This window comes from Patagioenas fasciata, unplaced genomic scaffold (assembly GCF_037038585.1).
Source record: "Patagioenas fasciata isolate bPatFas1 unplaced genomic scaffold, bPatFas1.hap1 Unplaced_1, whole genome shotgun sequence".
Classification (NCBI taxonomy): Eukaryota; Metazoa; Chordata; class Aves; order Columbiformes; family Columbidae; genus Patagioenas; species Patagioenas fasciata.
This window is the reverse complement of record NW_027288510.1, coordinates 3,778,388-3,802,687: the sequence shown is the minus strand read 5'-3', so window position 1 is coordinate 3,802,687 and position 24,300 is coordinate 3,778,388. Positions and strand designations below refer to the sequence as shown.

At 48.6% G+C, this 24,300-nt stretch overlaps 2 protein-coding genes across 2 annotated transcripts in view; both read right to left on the bottom strand.

The window, feature by feature from the left end:
• LOC139826716 (procollagen galactosyltransferase 2-like) overlaps window positions 1-24,300 on the bottom strand; it is a 119,503-nt gene that overhangs the window by 44,938 nt on the left and 50,265 nt on the right.
• LOC139826715 (dynein axonemal heavy chain 9-like) overlaps window positions 1-24,300 on the bottom strand; it is a 59,679-nt gene that overhangs the window by 12,154 nt on the left and 23,225 nt on the right. The window contains exons 14-29 of the mRNA XM_071803119.1: window positions 21,760-21,912; window positions 20,424-20,549; window positions 19,553-19,792; window positions 18,302-18,462; window positions 17,113-17,269; window positions 15,607-15,711; window positions 12,801-12,958; window positions 12,358-12,496; window positions 10,866-11,153; window positions 10,180-10,390; window positions 7,782-7,909; window positions 7,195-7,303; window positions 6,366-6,513; window positions 4,923-5,097; window positions 1,793-1,966; window positions 202-409 (exon numbers count right to left, since the gene is read on the bottom strand). Coding sequence (XP_071659220.1) covers window positions 202-409; window positions 1,793-1,966; window positions 4,923-5,097; window positions 6,366-6,513; window positions 7,195-7,303; window positions 7,782-7,909; window positions 10,180-10,390; window positions 10,866-11,153; window positions 12,358-12,496; window positions 12,801-12,958; window positions 15,607-15,711; window positions 17,113-17,269; window positions 18,302-18,462; window positions 19,553-19,792; window positions 20,424-20,549; window positions 21,760-21,912 — 2,680 coding nt within the window. The remainder of the gene's footprint in view (window positions 1-201; window positions 410-1,792; window positions 1,967-4,922; window positions 5,098-6,365; window positions 6,514-7,194; window positions 7,304-7,781; window positions 7,910-10,179; window positions 10,391-10,865; window positions 11,154-12,357; window positions 12,497-12,800; window positions 12,959-15,606; window positions 15,712-17,112; window positions 17,270-18,301; window positions 18,463-19,552; window positions 19,793-20,423; window positions 20,550-21,759; window positions 21,913-24,300) is intronic.

Below are 24,300 nucleotides of genomic sequence, written 5' to 3'. Positions count from 1 at the left end.
GAATTCAATCCCTCATGTTGGGAAATGCCACTTTCCATAAAACCAGGAGTCTGCGGACCAGTGAGTTTCACAGTGGGATTTAAGAGTCAGTGGGTGCCAGTGCAGTGCCCACAGTGCACACCCAGCTCCAAACCCCGACGGACACCCCAGGAATTTGGTGACCTGCCAGGCAGAAGTCCCACATCTCAGCCATTGTCTTACCTTGCAGCATGGCAGAGGTGGTGTAGTAGTTAAACGGGACCTTCTTCACCACATGGGCGTCTGTATCCAGTGAGCAGAGCTTGTCCCCCACCAGCACAGACTTCCCCGTGCCGGCGTTGCCCACCAGCATCACGGGGCGCCGGCGCTCCAGGAGCCTGTCCATGAAGTACCGCACACGGACCGTCTCGGTGGTGGACACCAGGCAAGCCTGAGAGGGGCAAAACGAGCAGGTAAGTGTACCCATCTGTGGCACCACCCCACTGCCATGTTCTGAGGAGACATCAAACTGGGAGAGCCAGGAATGAGTGCGGTGACCTGAGTTTCTAGATGGCGCTAGGAAGGGAACAATACACTGCTACCAACCATTCAAGTCAAACTATCTGTACAGACGAAACAATGACAGCGGGATGCTGAGAGCAACATCTGGATCTCCCCGCAAACACACATTTTGCTAAAATGGTAACAATTTTTACAAGTCATCTGCTCACTGTGGCACCTCTAAAAGGAAAGAAAGGCATAGCTGGCAAACGCAATTCACTACCTGCAGCAACTCTCATTTTTCGTCCAAATCATATAAACAACCCTATTTTCAGCCACGCAGCATGACGAGATGGTGTCTCAGGGACTTTGTCACTACGTTGTCCCACATCCTGCTTCTCTCTGCAGGCCAAACGCACCTCCATCCCGCACCCTGGGCACACCAGCCCTGGCTCATAGGTGTCTCTGAGCCTGCGCCTCATGTACATCACTCAGCTCTGGAAGATGGATGGAGGATGAGTCTTCACAGTCAAAGTACAGTAAAGAAAGATGGGTAATTGAGTTGCACTTCATAAAGAATGTGTCAAGGGTTTTGATTGTGGGGTGACAATACAACCATGGCAGATGTGTTGTTAGCCCCCTCTCCCCCACCTTCAGCCCCTCTCTCTCCCCCATTCCCACTCAGGACAGGTGATTGGGAGGGAAAGAAGGATAGATAGAAGAGAAATGGAAAAATTAAAGATGTTTTACTAATGCTACTAATAAGAATAGAGAAAATAATACAAAATATACAAAACCAATCTTGAAAGCCCCAGCAACTGCAGAGCTGGCACCTGAAGTCCTGGACTGGACTGTGCAGCCAACCGGAGCTGGATTCAGTCTGTCATGAGGCCTCAGTTCGCAGGGACGACCAGCAAGGTCCTCTCCTAATCTCGGCCATAAGCAAAATGGACGAGATCCTCGTGATCTCCCACTTTTATATGAAGTATTCACGTGAATGGGATGTTATACTCTGTTTGTCAGTTTCTTGGTCACCTGTTTCTCATTGCCCCTCTCGCGAGATGCGAATCTGTCCTTATCAATAACCTCACATTCCATTGCTATGTTTACCAAAACATGGATCTGGTTCTCCAGGAAAACGCAGCTGATATGAAGGTTTTACCTGACAGGCAAATTCACTAAAAGAGAAACTTGTTTTTAACAAAACCAGGACGGAATGCCATTCTTATTATGAAGTGCTTGACCTCGAATGAGACTTCAATTGAAATGCCTGCATACAGTCACTAAAATGCATGTGCTCTTCCCAGACAAAACACGTGCAAGGTTCACATACCTGTAAGGGCATTTCTGGATCAAATTCAAACTGAGGAATAAGTTTAGACCAAGGTTCAAACTTCTTCGTTTCTGGATCAATGTAGAAGTCAAAGACTGTGCCCTGAGAGGGAAACTTGATAGTCTTGAATTCTGCCACCCACCACTTGCTGAACTCCACTCTGTAGTCCACAAGCTATAAGACAAAAAGTGGAGAAAATACACTAATCTGGATCAATTAATTAGTAATGGAGAATGTTATCTATCCCAGTCCACCAGAGCGGGATTAGTCCTTAAAATATATTCCACAGCATAAAGTTCTTATCATTTTTCCTGCTATTAAGCCTAATTTTTCATTTTCTTCATTTCTGCTCATCAGTCCTATTTATTCATCTAAATAATTCATCCTCTGTGTTGATCACTCTTGGTATGTCTGAGACTAGATAGATGGATCAATTTGAAAAAGAGAAATACGTGCCTATGACTAAACAGACCACTTGATTGATTCTTGGTGCCTACTTCTTCCAACAGACAAGGACACAACATCCGTCTACATCTGTGCTCACGGTCAGTCACAGCATGCATACCAAAGCCTTTCCTCATCAATCACACCACTCTATTCAGAGTGAGTTGTTGTCTTCTGGCTTCTTTTCAAGCCACAACGTTTCAGACAAGCAGGACTGCAGACACCAGCGTACCAAAGCAGCAGCGAGGGTCTGCCCCTTTGACCCCGCCGTGATTCTGCGCTGCCACATTCCCCTCAAAGCACCCGTTTCCTTGCTTTTCCCCATTGTATCTTTCTACACATGGAGATTTTGGAGCATCTGAATTTTTTCAACTGGGGTGACAGTTTTGCTTTAGATGCTGGGTCAGGACTCACAAAATGTGCTTAGTCCCCTCCTCTGCCCTAGGTCTCCTGTATGACATTGGGCCAGCCATTCTGCCCAAACACCTTCCCATGTGGACAATGGGAACTGGAGAGAGGTGGAGGGGAGGAGGAGAGGAAAATTGCTGTGAGAAAGATGTTTGTGAAATACCGGACGCATCATTTAGCCCGTTTTAACAGCACAGTTTGTTCCTGGGGTGTCTGCGGGTCTCTCCTCCCCATAGCCATACAACGTGGGGTCACCAACACATTGTCCATAGGCTGCTCGGCCTCCATAAGGAAACCTGGGTTTGTTGCTGAACTGAACCAAGTGTCCTCCATAAAGCCTCCTGAGCCACAGTCCCTCAAAAGACCAGTGGATTTGAAAAACACATTAATAGTATCCATGATTTTGCAGACTCGTGCTATTCAGAGAGGCAGAATCCCTGTAATTCTCCGTTCTCCTGTTGTTCTAACTCCTCAGCAGCGGCAGCAGAGTAGCCCGCAGTGGAGCGGGACGTGCGTGGCTGCTAAAAGCTTTCCCACAAGGGTGCCCTTACCCGCACAGCCAGACCGCCTGCAAGCGCGCTGTGCCGCGCTGCCCGCCCTCCCTGACCCTGCGGTTAAATGGAGCCACTCCAGCCCCAGCTCTATTGCCAGAACGGTGTGGAATTCAAACCACTTCCTTAATAAAAACCCCATATGGATTACCGCTAATTTCAGAGCCAGGAAATGGCAAATCTATCATCTGTTTTTATACAGGGGCCCCGCTACCCACCAACAAGCACCGAGTAGTGGGAAGCCTCCCAGACTGTTTCTCCTGACATTTCGGCCGCGAAAGGTCAGCGCGAAGGGCACCTTCGGTGGAAAGCAATAAACAGATTTTATATTGGATCATTTTTCATCAGGCTCCCCATTGCTCGGACTGCTGTATCCTCGCACTCTCAGCTCTGACATTTACAGAGCACCGCGGGCAGTAACGCACAGCCAGGCTCCCGGCGGAGCCTCCCGGAGGGTCGCTGTGCCTGCAGCTGCTCCTGCAGCCCACCCAGAGCCACTACCGCAGGCAGGAGCCCGGCCTGATGCACCCGAGACTGACTGTGCGGCATGGGGAACACAGCGGCCAGCTGCCACAGCACCGCACACCAGCATACTTGCGCTTGTACTGCTGAAGCAAAGACAAGTAGTGCTTCCCAGGCTTTATTGTGCTTTGTTTTGTTTCTTTAAGTCATCCTAGACTGGCAACACTAAGGCTGAGTATTTCCCAGCTGGCACATGGGAAATGGAGGCTCCACAAGGACCAAGGAAGCTGGTCTCGCACAGGTCATTCAATGGTCACAAGGTGTGATGGCACCAAGTGAGCACCCAGCTGAGCTTGAGCTGTGTTGTTCAGCACTTCCTGAAGCATCTGATCCTTGGCATGGAGCAAATCTGAAGAGACCAGCAGACACTCTAGGTCTGGCGTTAAGGTACATGAAAACACACAAAGAGACCCCTGGGAGCACTTGAGCAGCCATCAAGAACGGCAGTGCCTCCACCCGAGCTGGGGAGGGGTGTCTGGTGTTACATTCGTGGAGAGACCTCCCGCATAGTCCAGACAACACAGAGTTTGACACGAGCCCAGCGGAGATCAGACGTGGATCTCCAAGCCCTTGACAGCAGTGCAGTGTGGGCAGACCCAGACATCAGGACTACACACTTTAGATCTGAGGATAAGGCGTCCTCTGACTAGGGGATGCAACCACCCAAGAGTAGGTGTGCCCCTGTGGCCACGAAAGTCAATGGCACCTGGGGTGCGTTAGGAAAAGTATGACCAGCAGGTCAAGGGAGGTTGTTCCTCCGGCTCTGCTCTGCCCTGGTGACAAAACACCGGCTGGTTTGTGTTATGTAGCACGTCTACCTGTGCAGTCAGAAGGCTGAAAGACTGCTCCACTGATACATCCATCTGATAAATCAGTCTTAATTTGATCACATTATGCACATCCACAGGCTTCTATAAGTTAACCTTATGTTTCTCCCCAGTGAAATGCATCTGCATAAGCAAACATCCCTCCACCTTTACCACTGACCCCTCAGCTGTTCTCCGGTGGTGTTACACCCTGGATAACGAGGCCTTTCGTAAAAGGAATTGTTGTGTTTCTAGTTTATTATCACCTATATGAGAGCCCCAGGAAAACAGCATTACTGGCATAGCACTATGTTTCAGAAAGTATGAAGAAATCAAAACAACACAAAACCACACAAACAAACTGTGTGAAAGATGCTGAAGAGGCATCTTCCGTCTTACCTGATCTCGAAACATTGATCCACCAAAGGCCCAGACGGCAGCAAAGACAAAGTAAAGTTCATAAAGCTCCTTGGGACAGTCAGGAGGTGTGTTCTCCTCTGCCAGGAGACATTCAAGGAGGTAGCACAACATCTGAACCATACTCTGTTCAGGAATGGGAATAATCTTCTTAAATCTAAGGGATGGAAATTAGAAAGCAATACGTCCATCACAACCCAGGAAGACTAGAAATGCTCTTTCAGAATACTGGCATTCTGCTTGTCAGCGGTATGTGTCCTATTCCCAGGTACAATAAAGAGAACACCCATTCTCACACTCAGACCCGCTGGCACCGGCACATATACAAGTAATAACAATAATCAGAAGTTTCAAGCATTTTAAAACTTTGATCTTCTTGAAAGAAGCAGAATGGAAGACTTGCTAAAGGCAATGATTTCCTGCGAGCACGATGAGTTCAAAAGCGGTCAAATAGAGGAGTAATAAAATAAACCCTTTCATCTTGCCATTTTACATTCATTTAAGCTACACTTACAGAATTCCAAACTAATATTGTAGCTGCACTGAAGTCCTCCATAAAGTAATTATAGCTATTTGAAAGGTTGGTTCTACGATTTCTGAATTAAGCAAGCTACCAAAACACTCAGCTCAGGGTTGCCTGCAGCTAATCCCGTGGATTTCACGCTCTGAGACAATGTTCAGCAAACAGAATGGGAAACGTCCGATTGACTTTGCTACCAACAGTCAAAACCAACTTGGTCCCACAGAGAGAAGTTCCCTAGCACAATGTTTAAGTCCTGATTCCAGACCCTTCTGACACATCCCCCTTTTGGCTGACATCTCCCATGCTCACTGATTTTTCTTTTGTTTTTAAAGGAAAGTGCAACTATAGGAAGCAAGTAGAGGATGGGAGATGCTCCCTTAAGTTTTCTGGGACTCTGCTTTGGCCAGTCCTCACCACAGTATGAGAAAGAGAATGGTTTCACATGATGATAAGCAAGAACCACATGACTTCCCTGTGGACACTGCTTTAAAGCCAAATCAAGCCAAGAAGCACTAGGACCCTTCCAAATACCCAAGTTCTTAATGAAAAATAACTTGTGGAGTGGGCTCAGGTCTAGCCTGACACATCAGGAGGCTGAAAAGCTTTCTCTTTGGGATCTGCCGGAATTATTTTCCAAGAGATAGAGAGTTGATACAGGAAATACAATAAAAATCAAATCAAAATCAGATGAAAACCAGATCTGACCAACACGATACAGGCAGGAGCGTCACTTTGCCCACCTCGCCCTGCTGGTTCTCTGAGCTTAAGCCAATGATGCTCAGGGCTTCCAGGGGCAAGGAGGATCATGTGCAGCACAACCCAGCGCAGCACAGCTGGGCTGGACAGTGGCAGGTGTCCCCATGCCCTCACCACGGGTGACACAATCACTCATCAGATGGTACCTTGTTCTGAGGGTGTCCAGGCAAATGGGCAGGTACTTATCAAACAAAATGGTCAGGTTGGCTCTTTCGGACTGGATCTCTCGCCTGTCGATCCAGCTGCTCACTGGAGGATTCCAGCCCAGATCCGACGGGTTGATGTACAGGATCCCTTTAGGCCCAGGGTAAGAGAGAACATATAGTAAAGACATAGCAGAAACTGTTCCTTTCTTCCAGCAGAGTTTACCAGGTACTTTCACACAACTAAAACCCTATCAAATATGACGGGACGTCCCATTACCTGCCCCCTTTTCCTGCCCCACTGCAGAGTAGAAACATGAACAGTGAAGAAACTTCACCCTTGAAACCACGGCGCTTTTCATGACCTTGCCCTAAATTCAGAACATTGTCTTGTCTGAGCAGTTTCATTGCTCTGGGCCCCATTTCCCCATGTGTAAAACTAGGGGACACCTCCATTCCCTTCTCCCATACTTCATGCACTTCTTCAGAAGATCAAGAACTCTTTGAGACAGATACTGTCCTTCTCCTCATAAAGTCCATCCAAAGGGCTTTGCACAACAGGAGCACTCAGCAACGCTGAAGCCATGATCACCCACCAACAGTCAGAGTGCTCTGGGTAAATCTCCAGGATGATGACAGCTCCACATGTGCATTTGGGGTCAGGATCCTCAGTTTGTCTGTCAGAAACCTGCCCTGTCCACCCACGGCCGCTGTGATCTCAGGTTGGGTACTTGCAACAGGAGTCAAGTTGGCCAACAGAAGACTGGTTAATGGCACTAGATCCTCCTGGGTTCACGGCAAATCCCAGTGCGGAGCTCAGGCCAGGACTCACCCGCTCGGGACACGGTTGCTGGGGTGGCTGTGCGCAGGTGGCTGATCTCAAACACCAACCGCATCGTTGGGTTCAGAGGGATTCTCTCATTGCTCGCCAGGGTCAGCACCTGCATTGGGCAGACAGACAGACAGACAGAATGACATCTTCCCCAGGAACAGGAATGAAAAGCATTCAGCACTTTGCACTAAAAAGCTTGGTTGCTGCCAGCACAGTTCCTTGAGGGAATGCAGCTGATTTCCAGCAGGTAGTAGAACTGTCTTCCATGACTCAAAGGAACAGCACTCCCTTCGAGCGGCGGAAAAAGGTGTGGAATTATGACCCCACCCTATTTTTGAAGGGCCTGGAGTTACAATCAGGACATCTGTGATTATCCATGAGCCCAGTTCCAGGAAGGGAAATTACAATGAAACCATGATTTGAGCTATTTCCCCTCATGCACCATTTTCTATATGTGATATTGTTTGGTGTATCTGAAGAAACACAACCGCATTATTCTAGGAGGTGTTATTTCAGCATCTGCATTTTTAGGCTGAACCATGCCATGCAGTCAAAGAATATCTCCTTCTTTAACTTATATTCATTACCTTATTATCATCCATCACAGTATTAAGAGACTCAATCCACATTGGATCAATATCTCCATCTAGTACCATCCACTTGGGACCGTCATGCGTGATGTTGGCCAGCTCTCGCATGATTGATGAAAACAGGCCTGGGAGGGTGACAGGAAGATGGTGATGAACACTGAACTTGACACCTGCTCTAACGGTTTTCTCCAGCAACACAGTAAAAATTACTCTAATTAATGCTTTCCTCTCAAACATGCAAAACTCTATGTGCCTATACGTAAATATTACTATATCACAATACGGTTCTAGTTTGCTTTAAAGTGAAAAAAGGGTTATCAGTTATCACTACTGAAAATGATTGCAGACCTACGCACGAGCTTCATTCCCACCGAGAATCATAAGGGATAAGAAAAATGTAGAGTAGCTACTCAAAGGCAAAAGGCGGCATGAGTTATACAATGCAGAGAAAACCACCTGAATATGCCTAGGAAATCCTTATAAATATTTTTTTGTGGCTCAAAGTATATCAGGGCAATCAAGATGCATTAAACGCTGGGTCATGGCTTTAGTGAGACTGAGGGGAGAACAAGCACAGAATGACATTGAATGACAGAACAAAATGTTGGTAAAATCAAGGAGAGAGAGGATACAGAGTCTCAAGGGGAGTAAATAATGAATGTTAAGAAGACCACGAAGGCTGGGAATAGAGCAGCAGCACTGCAGAGCAAATGAAAACTCCACAAAACTATTGCTCTCCTCTACATGTGAAAATACCTCGGGAGATGCTGGTCTTCATGAGAAAACATCAGGCAAACATTAAAAAAAAGCCTCTCTTCCAGTGAATTGTGACAAGAACTCTTTTTTTTTTCTTTTTTTCTCCAGGACAAGCTATTTCTTTGTGATCCAGATCAGGAACAGCTGGTGGCACCATCTGACTGAAGACAAAGCTTGTGCTCAGCAAATGCAGAACGGCTCACCTGGAACAGGTGTGTGATCCCGAGACTGGGCCAACAAAAATAACGCTTCAGCGCCTCTGCCTCCAGCCAGTTCCTTACGTGTTGGACACACGCCTTGGGAACCACTCCGACATTATTAGCATCAGAAACAGTTGCTGTCTCAGGGCATCAGGGCTTCCCTCGGATACACCGCGGCAGCGGGGAGAGGAAAGCGCCTCTGTCCTGACCTTGTGCATCCACAGCACACGGCTCTCTTGGGGTTTAAAAGAAGAGTTTTGTTCTGCAAAGAACACTTTTGGGATTCCCATATGGGACCTTTTACCACCTAACATGTAGGACCTTCTCAACTTCTGATAATGTGACAGGATAAAACTGGGGAGCGGAAAAGCAGGGGCTGATCTGTAAGGGAACAGGTCACCTCTTGCTAGGCTGTGGTGAAGATTGCCTTGCTGGTCTTTGACAACATGAAACAACATTTTCAGGAATGGTTACTGCAGAAAATATCTGCCTTGAAAGCTCAGGGAGGAGTGCCACTATTTCATTTAAACCATCGCAGGCCAGAAACCACTGGACAGTCACCTGTAAAATGTCCCTCCTGCTGTTCGGTGTCACCGCTGCCCTCGATCTGCAGCCACTGCTGCAGCCAGTCTGCACAGTTCAGGCTGTACCCTGCACGTCCCTCTGCCACTTTGATTTAGGCTCCCTAATTACAATTAGAAAGAAATTAACCTGGCATTGGAGCAAAGCAGGGGGTCGGGAAGGGTCCATGGCGGGGCCAGGGGAGGTGGGTGGCAGCTCATCTGCTGCTGTGGATGATTCATGGTAATGTCTTCCCTCACCTCCCCCACACCTCCCAAACCCGCCGCACACGTAAATCGAAGCTGCCTTTATGTATCAGTCACAACCCAACATTTCCACTCCAGATTTTCTGTAATCTTCCAGCAAGTTTGAAATGTTCCTCAGGAGTAAGCAGGATCAACAGCTTGGCAAACGCTGGTGTGCTACAGAGATCGGGCAGCCATACTGAGTGGAAAAACTGACGTTAAGGCTGCTGTGCGTGCTATCAGCAATGAAAACCTGGGGATGGGACATTTTTTGGGGTCCCAGTGCACACCACAGTGCAGGAGGGACATCTCTTCCATCACTGGTCCAGCCAACTCCCAAAAACTGCCTGCCCCACTTAGGAACTGGTAAGTGTTGGTATTAATGGGCATTAAAATTATTCTTAGGGCAATAGGATCAAGTAGGCTTATGCTATATTTCCCATTTGAAGATCAAAGAGCTAAAACATCCTGTGTATCCTTTCAACAACAAACTGTCATGTGGCTGTAGGCAGCAGACAAGCACCTGGGCTCTCAGACCTGCACATGAAGAACCAGTCACCCTGCTGCTGCTCGGGAAATTCATTAAAAATACCCGTCTTTATCTACATATTTCAGACATGAAATGACATTTACCGTCTTTCCATTCTCTTGTTGCTGGGTTAATGATGCCAAAGAGCTCATCATTGGTGACTGCCTTGGGGTTGAGGTCTGTCCAGACAGGACGTCGCTTCATTATCTGGTAAGTCCTGTTCAGGGATCTCATCACCTGAGACTTGCCCGTGCCCGCGTTACCCACCACGCAGACAGAGTGCCGGACCGTCAGCAACTCCTCCAGCTGCACCACCTGAGAAAAACACTCCCAAATTTTAGACAAAGATGCCAAACTGAAGTTCAGGTCTATAAAATAGGTCCCACTGGGCCACCTCTTTAGAAAGACGTGACCCTGAGACACGAGCAGATTTGACAATTGAGTTTGGTCCAGCCACTCTAATCACAATGGGTGAAATCCTCAGCCTGCAGATAAACTTTCAGCGCTGTTTATACTTGACAACCACCACCTGATGAGGCCCTGCTCTCCAGGGGCTACACTTTCATGAGCCTACAAAAGTTGGCCCCTTTGGAAGCCCAGAGACTGATCCAGTGCTGACTTCAGGAGCAGGTGCAGCTGCCTCAGACCCAGCACAGCTGACTGCCCTCCAGCGAGATCTGCCTGCAAGGACAATGCTGTGCAGAGCTCTCTTTGTAGAAGCAAAGCTGTTTGAGAAAACCCAAACGATTTGATGGCGACGTGGGTGTAGCAGAAGATCTCTTGGTCTTACTTTGAGCACAAAGTTGTCCTCAGCCTGCAGCCGGAGGTCCAGCACAGCCTGCCTCACAAACGACTCAAAATTCAGGTCACGCTTCCGAGGCACATCCAGTGCAGGGAATAGATTCCCAATCAGCCCCATAAACACCGGCACATCATCCGTCACAATCTTGGGGATGTTGAAGTCACGAAGAGAGCGCATCAGAACCCGGTCTTCGGGTCGCTCTGGGTCATCTCGCTTGAGGGAGCCAGCAACAACCAGCACTGACTTAATGGCACGCAAGCCCCAGTCGTAGTGATCCTACACCAGAGGAAGAAAAAAAAAGAGGCATGAGTTTATGCTTAGACAGTACCATGTAGGGTGAAGAACCACCATTCCCAAACTGCCAGACTAGTAAGCAATGAAAATACATCTAAATCTGTTATTTGCATTGTGGCCAGAGACCTTCTCCAGCCTGAGTGACCTGGTTTCCATCTCAGTAGGTGAGATTCCCGTCAGGGACAGTATTAAAGAGTCAAATAATTCAGCTGTTCAGACCATCACATGGGCTCACAGTTGGCAGTAAGACAGCAGCAGGATTTGCACTCCAGAGACCAAAGCAATTTGTTTCACCTAAATCATAAAGCACCTATAGCAAGGCCAGCCAGCCCCCTGCATCTGCAGGAGCCACCAAGGTGAAAGGCTTGTGAGTCCATTATGAGGCCCCAAAGACCCAAGTTTCTCCACCCTGCCCATCACAAGATGACAAGCCTGTTTGGTCTCAGAGGAGGTCCAGGAATAAGGGGTCAGTAAAGACATTGCTGAAAAAGTACCACAAAACGGCATGAGAAGAACTCTCAAGCCAACAAACAACTGTTCATATTTCTGTCCTGTTAACACCCTCCAGAGCACAGCTCGACAGCTGACTGCTCTGTGTGGGAGGCCATGGCTTCCACCAGGCCCCTCAAGGCACAGCACCAAGTTTCTGCGACAGAGCATATCCCACCCAGCCTCATGCTGGCACAGCCAAGATCAGGTTTGTATCATCAGGAATCCTGATTCAGGTCTCCTCTGGACCCAGCTTCGATCTACACAAATAATGACAAGGAAAAATCTGATTTGCTTTGCACTGACAGTAACTCTAACAAGACCTGGAACCAGCCTAAGGCTGAACTCAGAGAGGGACACCATAAACCCTTTGCAGGCAGGAGAATCAATAGGAAGAGACTGGAAAGCAAAAGGTCACTGAATACTACCCCAAACATGGTGTCATTTAAACTCACTGAAAGGTCTCCCATTAATGCAGCTGGTCAAATGCTTTTGTCCCTGCAGATGCTCCAGTAAAGCAGTCTGAAAATTTTATTGCTCCGATGATCACCAACCCTCTCCTCCCCCAGCAGCCAGTGCAAATGCAGCCATTAAATAAAAGCTGTGAAACGTTAGCCATGGAGCTGAGCAGCACAGTGCCATGTTTCTGCTGATTTTGGAGATTCATCATACCACTCAGCCACAGAACCAGGCTCACCTGCTTGGACAGGAGCTCTTTGCAGAGTTGGTAGAGAGTAATGAACTTCCTGGCTAACACCCGGGCCTCGATGAATCCCTCAGCCACCAACATAATTTCACAGATCAGCTCAAAGTCTGGCACAACCATCGCACACGGCCTAAAATGACAGGTGAGGAGGCATTGCAGAACAAGTATTTCTTGACTACAGGTCTTACAGGCAGCGCATTTGCAGCTTCATCTTCTAGGCCTTCTTTTACGAGCCAGGTCACCCTCTGCCTTCCCCACGACAAGGGACAGAGCTCCTTTGCCCTGCCTGTGCGTGCCCAGACCCAGGCCTGTTGTGCAAGGCTTAAACTACCTGCGAATGCCCTGTGCAAGTGAATTCCCCAAGGACATGAGGTCGAGCCTGGATGTTCCAAAAGACAGTTTCTGCCAGGTCACAAACCCTGACCTGGACTCACCTGAAGAGAGCTTTTAAATTCTCAGGTAGCTCTGTTCGCCCTGCGTAACCAGGGTTCATGGTGATGAAAATGCCTACTGATGGTACTAAGTTGATGTCTTCTCCAAGAAAATGGAAGGATTTCTTCTTCTCCCGTATTGCATCCTGCACGCTCTTCACCTAGAAATCAAGACAGTACTATAGTATCAGCGTTCACTTATGAAAAACACATCAGACAACGGTGCTTCCTTCGTTACTCTTGGCCTCGTGACAAATGGGGCTAATCACTGTTTTATTTTTTACCGGCAGCATAAAGCTTTATACACTGTTTGGAGTACATCAGCATGGCAATATCAATTTCCCATCTCAGTCAAACTCTGGCAAAGCAGAAAAAAGAGCTGAAGAGAGTGGAAAGTCAAAATGCAAAGGAGTTGCAAGACTTCACACCTTTGCTCCATGAGACAATGATGAACGTGGGTCAGGAAGAGCAACTCAGGAGCGGGAAATGTCCCCAGCACTGCCTGCATTCACCTTGGCTTTTGACATCACCTGTGGGACACTGCTCAGCACATCTCACAGCAAAAACACCACCAGAGGCTCCACCATCTCTGAACCAGCCAGCCCAGCAGAGGTCTGATGTGTGAGAGAGACACAGGGCAGTACAGGTATCCACAACACAGCCAACACCCAAACGCACTCCCCAAAGTCTATCACAATATGGGCCCATTATTCCCTTTACCCATCTCACCTCTCCCCACACAGCGTTGCTCTTCAGGACATCCCAAAACCCTCCTGTGCCTGCTCCGTTCCCTGACCAGGCCCAGAGAAGGGGTAGCACCTCCCAATAAGCTTGGCCTCAGCTCAGTTGTAAACTGACCACTTGATATCACTTTTAAAATTTTGGGACATCAGACGTTTGATTTAAAACCAAAACCAGAAGGCAGAAGCTGTAAAACCTCTCCTAACACCTTCACTCACTAATATTATATTGTTTTTTATATTTGCCTGATTGCAGCTTTGTTCTGCTCATTCCTCTCCTTCCGAAGAGTTCACCTCTCTGCAAACAGCACCTCAGCGAGGGGCAAATCTCTCTCTATTCACCGCTCTAACCTCACTACTGTTTGCCATCTCAAAGTAAAGCAATTAATCGAATTTTTCCCTGTAAGGAACCATATCGACATCAGCTGCATGAGTAAGACAGCCAATTAAACATCGCCATGGTAACACTCCTAATAGCAGCCAGGAGACACCATGATGGAATGACGGCCGTGCCGCTTTCTTCAGCTGCCACGCTCCAGCCAGGAGCGAGGGAACCATGAGCAGTTGAGTCATTCCTGGGCTTCTTTTGTTCAGCTTCCCTTTTTATTTCAAGATCCTCAAAGACTTTTTTTCAATGACAACTTTAAACTAGGACCTGACGGAAGAGAAATTGAGAGGGAATGATACATAAACTCTTGTACCTGCCTGGGGCTTCTCTGGGATGCCACATAAGGTACCAATTATGAGTGAAACAGATGAGAAGAATGAGGAGTTCATGGAGGGGTTAAGAACAATGTCTTTGACCGAAACATTTACAGAAGTGTAGAAACTTCTGAGCTTTATATCTTTCTATAACACTGAGCCCAAAAGGGAGTCCAGGAACAATTCAGCACCTCAATCAGATATTAGGATCCTAAAACACGCACTCAGCTGACAGTTGGATCCTGAAGAACTTGGGCACTTTGGCACCTCAGTTTTCTGCACTGAAGCCCCCCAAGGCTTCCCCTGTATAAAATAATGCCAGGTTTCCTCATGGGCTGGTAAGAGGAGGGGAAGGAGGACGCGAAGTGACAGATTATATATATAAGCACGAGAGCACAGGACTTTCTGGCACGATGGGGAGGCCAGTCTCCCTTCCAGCCCTTCTCCAGGGATGCTGCTGCGCTTCACACGAGACTCACCAACACAATGCACTGAGCAGCTAAACTACAGAGGAGATGAGAAACCATTCGCCAGGGGAAACACCCATGCCCAGCTGGGCACCGCTCCAATAGCTCTGTCCCAGGTTTAATCCCACGGTGTCAGGGTACCCTGGGCAAGCGCGTCAGCAAGGGCCGCAGATCTGCCCCAGATTCCAGCTCCCGAGTGTCACCAGCTGACGCTGGCTTTTGGGAGCACCACGGGGCTGCGCACATTCCTCCAAGGAATGGTGCCAGTTGGCCAGGAATACCTTCCAAAGCCACTTGGCAGAGCTGTCGTTACAGACACCAGAACTAAATCCACAGCCATATAGTTTTGGAGACAGGTTAAGAAAATTAATCCTGAATGTATTCCCATTTCCTGAGTATGACACACAACCTGTGCCTGACCAGGGGTGATAAGGAACCCCCAGAAGTCCAGCGGATCTGCCCCAAACACCCCTCTTCCCCTCTGTGAAAATTATTCCCTACATTGCAGACTGAGCAGCCGCAAGTCAAGGCAGCTTCTCTGTCTTGAAACGATGTGCTGCAATTATCTCACAGCAGATTAATGACACGAGTGCTTTCCTGAGGAGGAACAGGTACAGAGCCATGGTGCGTAGTGGTCTGGGAAAAGATGCTACAAAGAATTGTCTTGGCACAAATGCTGTAACTGGGGCAAGAAAAGTGACAAATATCTTTGCAGCACGTAACTGCGACATCTTGGCAGTGCTGTGATATTCATGTGATTAATCTTGAGATCTAATCCCACACCTGCCTATACACAGAACTGAAACCGGCAATATGCAATTGCCATTTTTACCCTTGCTCCAAAGACTGCAGAATGGCTCTGCTCTGTTTGTATTTATTTATGAGTGTTTCTCCACTCACCTGTACAGCAACCACAGAAAGGACCTCAACTGAGATCCTGTTAAATTCATCAAAACAGCCCCAGGCTCCCGTCTGGGAAAGGCCTTTGTAAATATTCCCACAAGACTGGAAAAACAAAACAAAAACAAAGATTACAGGAGTGAAATCATAAATGGAATCAACTCCAGCAAAAAATTGATTTTATTTCCCAGCCTGTTTATTTATAGCCATTTACAGTCTATTGTGGGTATTTAGAAAAGTGCATGGAAACAGCAGGCACAACTCAATTATAATATTTATAGCTCTGCGCAGCTTGCCACTTCATCTGCTAATTGCACTTTCTCGATATATCTGTGCACCAGTTTCATTTAAAGGTCACTTGTGCTGAATTACTGATGGTCCCGTTTCCTGGGAGAGCCCATAAGCTAAATGAAATATGATCCCAGGCTACCAAAATCACTGTACCGTGCCAGACTGGCAGAGAGCAAGACTCAGCCTAATGATTCAGTGCTCTGTAGCGGCTGAAGGTTCACTATGTTTTGGGTTTATTCTGGGAGAGGATCCTGAGAAAACCAGGACAGGTCCCTCCCCGTGCCAGGGGCTGCCAGGCCGCGAGCACGCCGAGAAGAAACGACCAGGGTCCAACTATCAGCACAGCCTTGGTCTCAACTGAACAGACCAACATTTTTGAAGAATTGCACATGAAATCTAACTCCAGAAAGGAAGGGAAATGCATAATGAGGCAGAGAAGATAGTTCGGGTCTCTGCCTCCTGAAGAACCTTGTGCAAATCTTAGAGAAGGAACGGGAGGAGAAGGAAAAGGCATTCAGCTTAAAGGAGTGTAGCAGGGATTTGGAGAGAGGTGATCACAGAATCCCAGCCTGGTTGGGCTGAAGGGACCTCTGCAGATCCCCCAGTCCAAGCCCTGCTCACGCAGGGTCACAGAGCAGATCACACAGGTGGGTCCAGGCGGGTTTCAATGTCTCAGAGAAGGAGACTCCACACCCGTTCTGGGCAGCCTGGGCCAGGCTCTGGCACCTCCCAGCAAACAAGTTTCTCCTCATGTTCAGATGGAGCCTCCTGTGTTTCAGTCTGTGCCCGTTGCCCCTCACCCTGGCGTTGGGCACCACTGAACAGAGTCTGGTCCATCCTCTGACACCCACCCTGAGATATTGATCCATTGATCAGATCCCTCTCAGCTTCTCTTCTCCAGCTCAACAGCTCCAGCTCTCTCAGTCTCTCCTCACAAGAAAGAAGCTCCAGACCCCTCAGCATCTTTGTCGCCCACTGCTGGACTCTGTGCAGTTATTCCTTCTTAAACTGGGGAGCCCAGAACTGGACACAACTCCAGATGTGGCATCACCAGGGCAGAGCAGAGCGGAAGGAACAACCTCCCTTGACCTGCTGGTCATACCTCTCCTAATGCACCCCAGGTACCATTGGATTACTCTCATCCTTCAGGTTTGCTCGGGCCCTGAGCATCCCCAGCCCCATGTGACCGCACTGCAGCCGAGGTGGGAGCCATACCTTGTAGTCCATCTGCTCGGAGCAGTTAAACACGTACACCATGATGCCCAGGGCTCGCCCCAAATCTTTCGTAGTCTCCGTCTTGCCAGTGCCCGCAGGGCCTGCAGGTGCTCCGCTCATGGTCAGGTGCAGTGACTGGGTCAGGGTGATGTAACATCTGTCACAGTGAATGATGAATGAAAAAAGGAAATATGTCCAATAGGTCAACTGTGGGCTGCAGGGCAATAGCACTAGAGCATTGCACTCAGCAGAGCCTCTCCTCTGAAAAGCTGTACGTGAGCAGGGGTCATGTCTGAGCTGAAAGCCTTCTTGGCATTAATTACCACCTCTGCTCAGCTCTGTTTTCTCCAAGAGATACTCATCTTCCACCAAGGTCTGCCCAAACCTCTTCATGTCCAGCTTGTGTTCTCTCTGGATCCTCATACAACTCATGGATATTGGGCACATCTCAGGCAGTATGAGAAAAGGACAGCTTTTCTGGAAGACCTGTCACTGACAGAAACCTGCTCAGGTGGCCTATGAGTGAACCCAACTCAAAGCTGCAGCAAGTCCCAAAGTTTCTCCATCATGTTGATGATGGACACTGGGGTGGTGTCCACATGTGAGTATCTATACTACCTGTATAAGCCACAGAGGTGTAGTCAATATAGCCAACAAAACCTGATGATACCTGGGGGCTTGACGCAGCTGACTAACACAGGTGACTAGAGCCACCTGAGATGCTCTTGGTTGCTGAAATGTCACATAGGGTGGAGAGATATGACAAGGGGTCCATAGGAGACTTTTACACTTCTGGATTGGCAGCTGGAAGCCAGGTGGGACAACACAGAGTATCTCAAGTAACCCTAGGTGTCCCCACTGAGGCAACCAGGTAGATGTCTGCTTCAAGATGGGATGAAAGCTCTCTAGACTCACCAGCTTTAAGGACTGTGGACATCTTGTGCACAGGAAGACACCCACAAGTGTTTTAATGTGTGAGCTGAATCCCACCCAGGGATCTGATGTACAAATTCCCCAGAGGGTACCACCAAAAACCAGATAAGAGTTAGAGCTCGACCACTGGAGTGCTGGGACATGGAGACAGAACAAGAGGGATACAGGTGTCTGAACTAAATCCATCTTTGGTTGGCATCTCTCTCTCTACCTGTGTGGCAAAGCCCAGCTATGACATTGTATCCCAGGGACTTACCTGTCGGTCAGCGGAGTGATCACAAGCCGAGGGGTATTGCCAAGGTATTCATAGGAGTACAGGAACTGGGCGTCACAGATGTTGGCAAAGCAGTGCCGTTCCTCATCTGACCATCTGTGCCGGAGCTGTGACAGCCAAATGAAGGCCTGGGCATTGTCCACCTGCAACACACCCACAAACACCATCACAGGAAGGCCGGGGATGCCAGACACATGCAGCTCGGGGGCCAAAATAGCGACTGCTATAAAATTTTCATGGGGGATGACTGGTCCTCACTGCAAGGCAGGTGTGGTGAGGAAGGCCGCCTCCTTGCAATGCGGTGAGAAATGTCACCTCCCCCTCTCCCATCAGTAAAGGGGAGGAACCAAATTAGTGACCACATTGGTGGGAGAGGAAAAAATTAATGGCCAAGAGAAAGAGCCTTACAAAAAGACTCCTGAATAGATTTAAGAAGCAGCAAGTCATGAAGAAGGTCTCATAATGCAACCAGAGTGAGAGAAGGAGCAGAGGCCATCTAGACAAGGAAGAGGTTGCAGACAGCACCAAGGAAACAGACTGGGGACAGGTGGACAAAGACAGGCATGGCCAGCGCTCTCTGCACAACCAGCAGGCAGGTCCAGATGCATCACTTCACCCCAGGCTGGACCGAGGCACCACTGAGCCCAGCTGAGCCTTGAAGACAGAAACCCTGTGAGCAGCCTGGCTGCCTCTGAGATGACACAGACGAGGGAAGAGCCACAACCCAATACATTCAGGGCATCTTCCCACCCACCTGCAAGGCTAAACACTTGGCATGGTGTCAGGGACAGGGGAGTAGTGTGGGAGAGGTGTTGCAGGAGAAGGGAGTCCCACATAAGTCCCTGTGGCCCCACACCAGACAAAGGACGCTACAAAGAACAAAGCTTGAATGCTTTTTCTTACTTTCTAAAGTCAAAACTGAGACTGAGTCCAGCAGCCTCCCAACACACCACCATCATCCACCAGCACATGTCTTGGCACCAGGACGCAGTGCCGCGCTCTCACTCCTGGTGTGAATCTGCAGCAACTACAAGTTGGTGTTGCAGGGCCATGACACAGCACAGCTCTGCAGGCTTACAGGGGCTTTCTGCACACTTACTACAAACATTGTAGAAATAAATTTAGTCATACGTCTCCCACTGAGACCGGCAGTGATCTGAATGGCCAGTGGTTGGGCCCCCTGAAGCCCCCTCTCCAGCACCCACAGAACTGTGCTGAACTGCCAACACCAACCTTCTGTGCTATCATCTTTGCCACCACATCCCGAGCATGCACGTCGATGGTGCAAATGGTCATGATTTTCTGTCTGTCGCCCTTGGAGAGCTGCCCGATCAGCATGGTAACGAGGGTGTTCAGCTGGGTCACTTGCTTCTTGTGATACTCCTTCATCGCATTCTCGTAGCCTTCCTCCACCCTGGCAAAGGCAATCCCAACCTCGGTTGTCCACCAGATCTGGGTGCAGCAAAGCGCCACCTAGGGAAATAGGCTGGTTCAGTATCAGGGAAAATACCAAAGCTTCCTTATGTTCAAGAGTGTCGGATCCACAGGGAGATCAAGGATGAAACATCCGTGACATGAAATTAAGTATTTTTTCATACAGTAGTCACAGCAGACAGTACAACAAGGATCTGCTCCATGACATTCATTTAAAACACCGTATCAGTGATAGACACATTTAGCAGCTAGTTATAAGTAAATCAGCACCTTTCACATGCCTGACACAGCAGAGGAGGAAGAGTTGGAGACCACGAGGTTGTCAGAGGTGCATCTGAGGGGCTCTTCACTCTTATCAGGCCTCACCACTTTGCCTTCCTGCTGCACCTCTCACTGCTCTGGCTGTACAGACTGCACTGCCCAAGCCCCTGGGCTCTGTCACCCAACCAAGAGCCCCAACCAGAGCATGGAGCTCAGCCTGAAAACTCCATCAGGAGACCGCCAGGATAAAGGACAACTCATCCTCCCTCTCTCCTGGATAGCAAGGTGGAGGCCAGAAACATGCCTGTCCACAGCTGCTGAAAGAAGGGAAGGGCAGGACTGATGGGGAACCCAAGAGCTACCTTTCCACGAGCCAGCCTGAGTGGTGATAAGAAGCAGTGGCAGATACCTGGGCAGGATAGTCAAAGAGCCATTGTTCCCTTGGTTTTTCCTCATAAGCCATGACGGCTTCTGTCATCTCATCTCTCACAGTAGCCCTCATGCTGTCTAGTACATGACTGAGCCAGACTTCAACCTGGAAAAGAGATTAAATCCCAGTAACACATTTGCTCTTCTTAAGTGCCTTGGTAATTAGTGAAGATAGGAAATGAGGCAAGCATCTCAGTTCTCTTTAGACTGGACATGAGGGAAAGGTTCTTCACCCAGAGGTGCTGGACACTGAACAGGCTCCCAGGGAGGTGTCACAGCCCCAACCTGACAGTGTTCAAGGAGAGACTGGACAACGTCCTCAGACACACGGGGTGACCTGTGGGGTTGTCACTGCAGGGACAGGACTTGGACTCCATGATCCTGGTGGGTCCCTTCCAGCTCAGGACATTCTATGAGTTAACCAAACCTCACAGCCTCCTTCAGACTGGGTAGATTTGGCTAATTCTGGTACTGTAGGATTAGCATCTACTTCCAGACACCAAGAACAGAAGACAGATTTTTTTCTTGAACTCTAGCTACAGGAGGAACCAAAATGAACTCCGTCAATGAATAATTTGGTCAGGTGTGTTCCACCTCCAGGCCATGACAGAATCCCTGGTGGGATGTGGGCAGTCTGCCAGCAGCAGAAGAAAGATGCTGCCAAACTTGGGAACACAATTCCTGCTGAATTTCATATTTCACAGGCAAAGCCCTCAACAAGAAGACAGACTGAACGCAGCAAGCTCCATTGCTGGGGAGCTCAGTAGCCGGTATTACGTACTTTAGCTTCCTGTAATAGACCATGCAGAAAGGTGAAACTACCAGGATAGATAAGCTGAGCAGTAGCTTGATTCTTACATTTCATACTTTCACTCGTGGTATGAAATAATGAAGACTTGAGAAACAGGTAAAAGGCCTTCTCCTGCCAAACACACCCATGCAGAGGTACTATGGAATAGCTTAGTCTCTTTTCAGTCTGCATCCCCTCCCTCACCGAGGATATTTGTAGCAAGCTTTAAGACTAACCTTCAAAAGGTCTTAGAAAAAATCAAATTAAAAACCTAGTCAGAAAAATGGCACAGCTCTTTCTCTCACAGTGGACTGCGACATCCACGTCCCCCCTTAGTGAGGACCTATCCAGAGTGACACGAAAGGTTGTGGTGTAAGGAGGTACTAAATCACCACCTCTTCCAGCTTTTCTCATGCACCAGGGGAGAGCAGTGAAGCTCTATGACGTCTTGGCAAGGGATCTCACACGAGGGGCAGGGGAGCAGACTCCACCGGACAGTTTTGATAGACAAGGACTTCCCTCTCACCTGCCCACTGCAGTCACAGGGCTCGCTGAAGCTGACGTACTCCTCCTCTCTACTGTACATTCCCAGGCCAACCTTGGTTGGCTTTTGCTCAGAGTCCAGCTGGAATTTCATCCTGGCCAAGCTGTCAAAGAGTTTGGAAAGATGACGTTGCACCTGCAAAACGGGTTGTATAAATAAAGCAACCGAGATAGGACGAGCGGAATGGAGATCACTATACATGTCACAAGCAAAATCATGTTAACAAAATATCTTGGATATTTAGGTAGCACCACATCTTCTCAAATGTGGCCAACATACTGCCAACAAAAGCCTCTTGCTGTCTCTTGTAATACTTCCACCTATTTCTACGGAATTTAGAAAACAGACATGCCTTAATAAATCATGTTTCTCCATTGGGAAATCTTCCATACAGAGCAAAAGCATAGAAAACATTGAAACACCTCATGACTCCTACCCCAAATTTCCCTACATGTAGTGATGAGAAGTCTGTAGCCATTTCTCCACCTCATCCTATTCTCAGCACAACGTGGAGTTTTCTTCACTATGAACTTTCCTGTTTTTCCACTACTAGAAACTGATTTTGTGCTAGTGAAATATCCTAAATTCTCTTGCATGGAGAAGAAAGATCTTTATTTCTGCCTAAGACCTATGATAAACAGCCCAGACCTCCTATAGAACAACCATGTTCACCAAAAGCACTCTTCCAGAAGGAAAAGAATAATTCAGTTCTTTCCTGTTCACCTCCATCTGAGTCTGCAAAGCCAACAGGGAGATGCTGTGGGCTCTCAACATCAGCATCTGCCTGCTGGGAGCTGAGCAGGTCACCAGCACTTCTTCCAGACCACTGCGTAACACACAACTGCATCACTGCGCGCCCCACGCCAATGAAGGTGAGATTCTCCTAGGATTGACGTCCCCACAGAAAGGGGAAGCTCCCAAAGCAGTCCCAGACAGGAGCTGCCTCTCTCAATTACAGCAGAGAGGTAGAAAAACTCCCATAGGGGAGATGAGAAATGAGGGAAAGGGACCTGGGGGTCCTGGGGACAGCAGGGTGACCATGAGCCAGCACTGGGCCCTTGTGGCCAGGAAGGCCAATGGTACCTGGGGTGGGTTAGAAGGGGGTGGTCAGTAGGTCAGAGAGGTTCTCCTGCCCCTCTGCTCTGCCCTGGGGAGACCACATCTGGAATATTGTGACCAGTTGTGGCCCCTCAGTTCCAGAAGGACAGGGAACTGCTGCAGAGAGTCCAGCGCAGCCACCAAGATGCTGAAGGGAGTGGAGCATCTCCCGTGTGAGGAAAGGCTGAGGGAGCTGGGGCTCTGGAGCTGGAGAAGAGGAGACAGAGGGGGGACTCATTCATGTTTACAGATATATAAAGGGGGAGTGTCAGGAGGATGGAGCCAGGCTCTCCTCGGTGACAACCAGTGATAGGACAAGGGGGAATGGGTTCAAACTGGAACACAGGAGGTTTCACTTAAATTTGAGAAGAAACTTCTTCTCAGTGAGGGTGGCAGAGCCTGGCCCAGGCTGCCCAGGGAGGTTGTGGAGTCTCCTTCTCTGCAGACATTCAAACCCGCCTGGACCCCTTCCTGTGTCACCTCAGCTGGGTGTTCCTGCTCCATGGGGGATTGGACTGGATGAGCTTTCCAGGTCCCTTCCAACCCTGACATTCTGGGATTCTGCGTGAGATGCCCAATGCTCTGATGCTTTCAGAGAAGGAAGGGTGGAGGTGGATTTGTCCATCTAATTCTGACTCACTGACTCACAAAGAACTACAACCCTCCCTCTCATGAGCTGTGCTGCAAGTGGACGCAGCTTCTCACACACATACAAGCAGGGCCAAACCCTGGGAGGTGCTAAGTGACTCTGAGAAGCACAGGGCACTCAGCATCCCCCCAGATCACAGAATCATTTTGGGTGGAAGAAACCCTCAGGATCAAGTCCAGCCATACCCTAGCTCTGGCACTAATCCATGTCCCTAAGAACCTCGTCTAAATGTCTTTTAAACCCCTCCAGGGATGGTGACTCCAGCACTGCCCTGGGCAGCCTGTTCCCATGCCCCACAGCCCTTTCTGGGAAGAATTTTTTTACAATATCCAATCTGAACCTCCCCTGGCACAACTTGAGGCCATTAAGCGTATCTTGAGGCCATAAGCTTATCTCTTTTCAAACCGTAAGTAAACCGTAGAAACTTTTTCTTACATGTAGAAGCTTCTGGTCACAAATCCCCAGCTGCCCCTTCCCAGACCCTGTCCAGTCTGGAGGGTTCGGACACAACCCCAGCACTTGCTGCGATCCTGCTGCCAGAGCCCGAACGCACCTGAATCTGCACAAGTTCAGCACCCAGTTCACGAGGATAATGTCATTGTGTATTTAATCCTCCTTTAGGAATCATCAGACTTTGAAACTACATTGGGAAGGCTGAGAGTGTATCTATGTATGATACTGCTTGACATTTACTTTGATTTTACTGCAAATACTTTTGAATAACAGAAAACACCAGGAATTTCTTCTTACTCAACAGAGCATTTCAACACAGTATC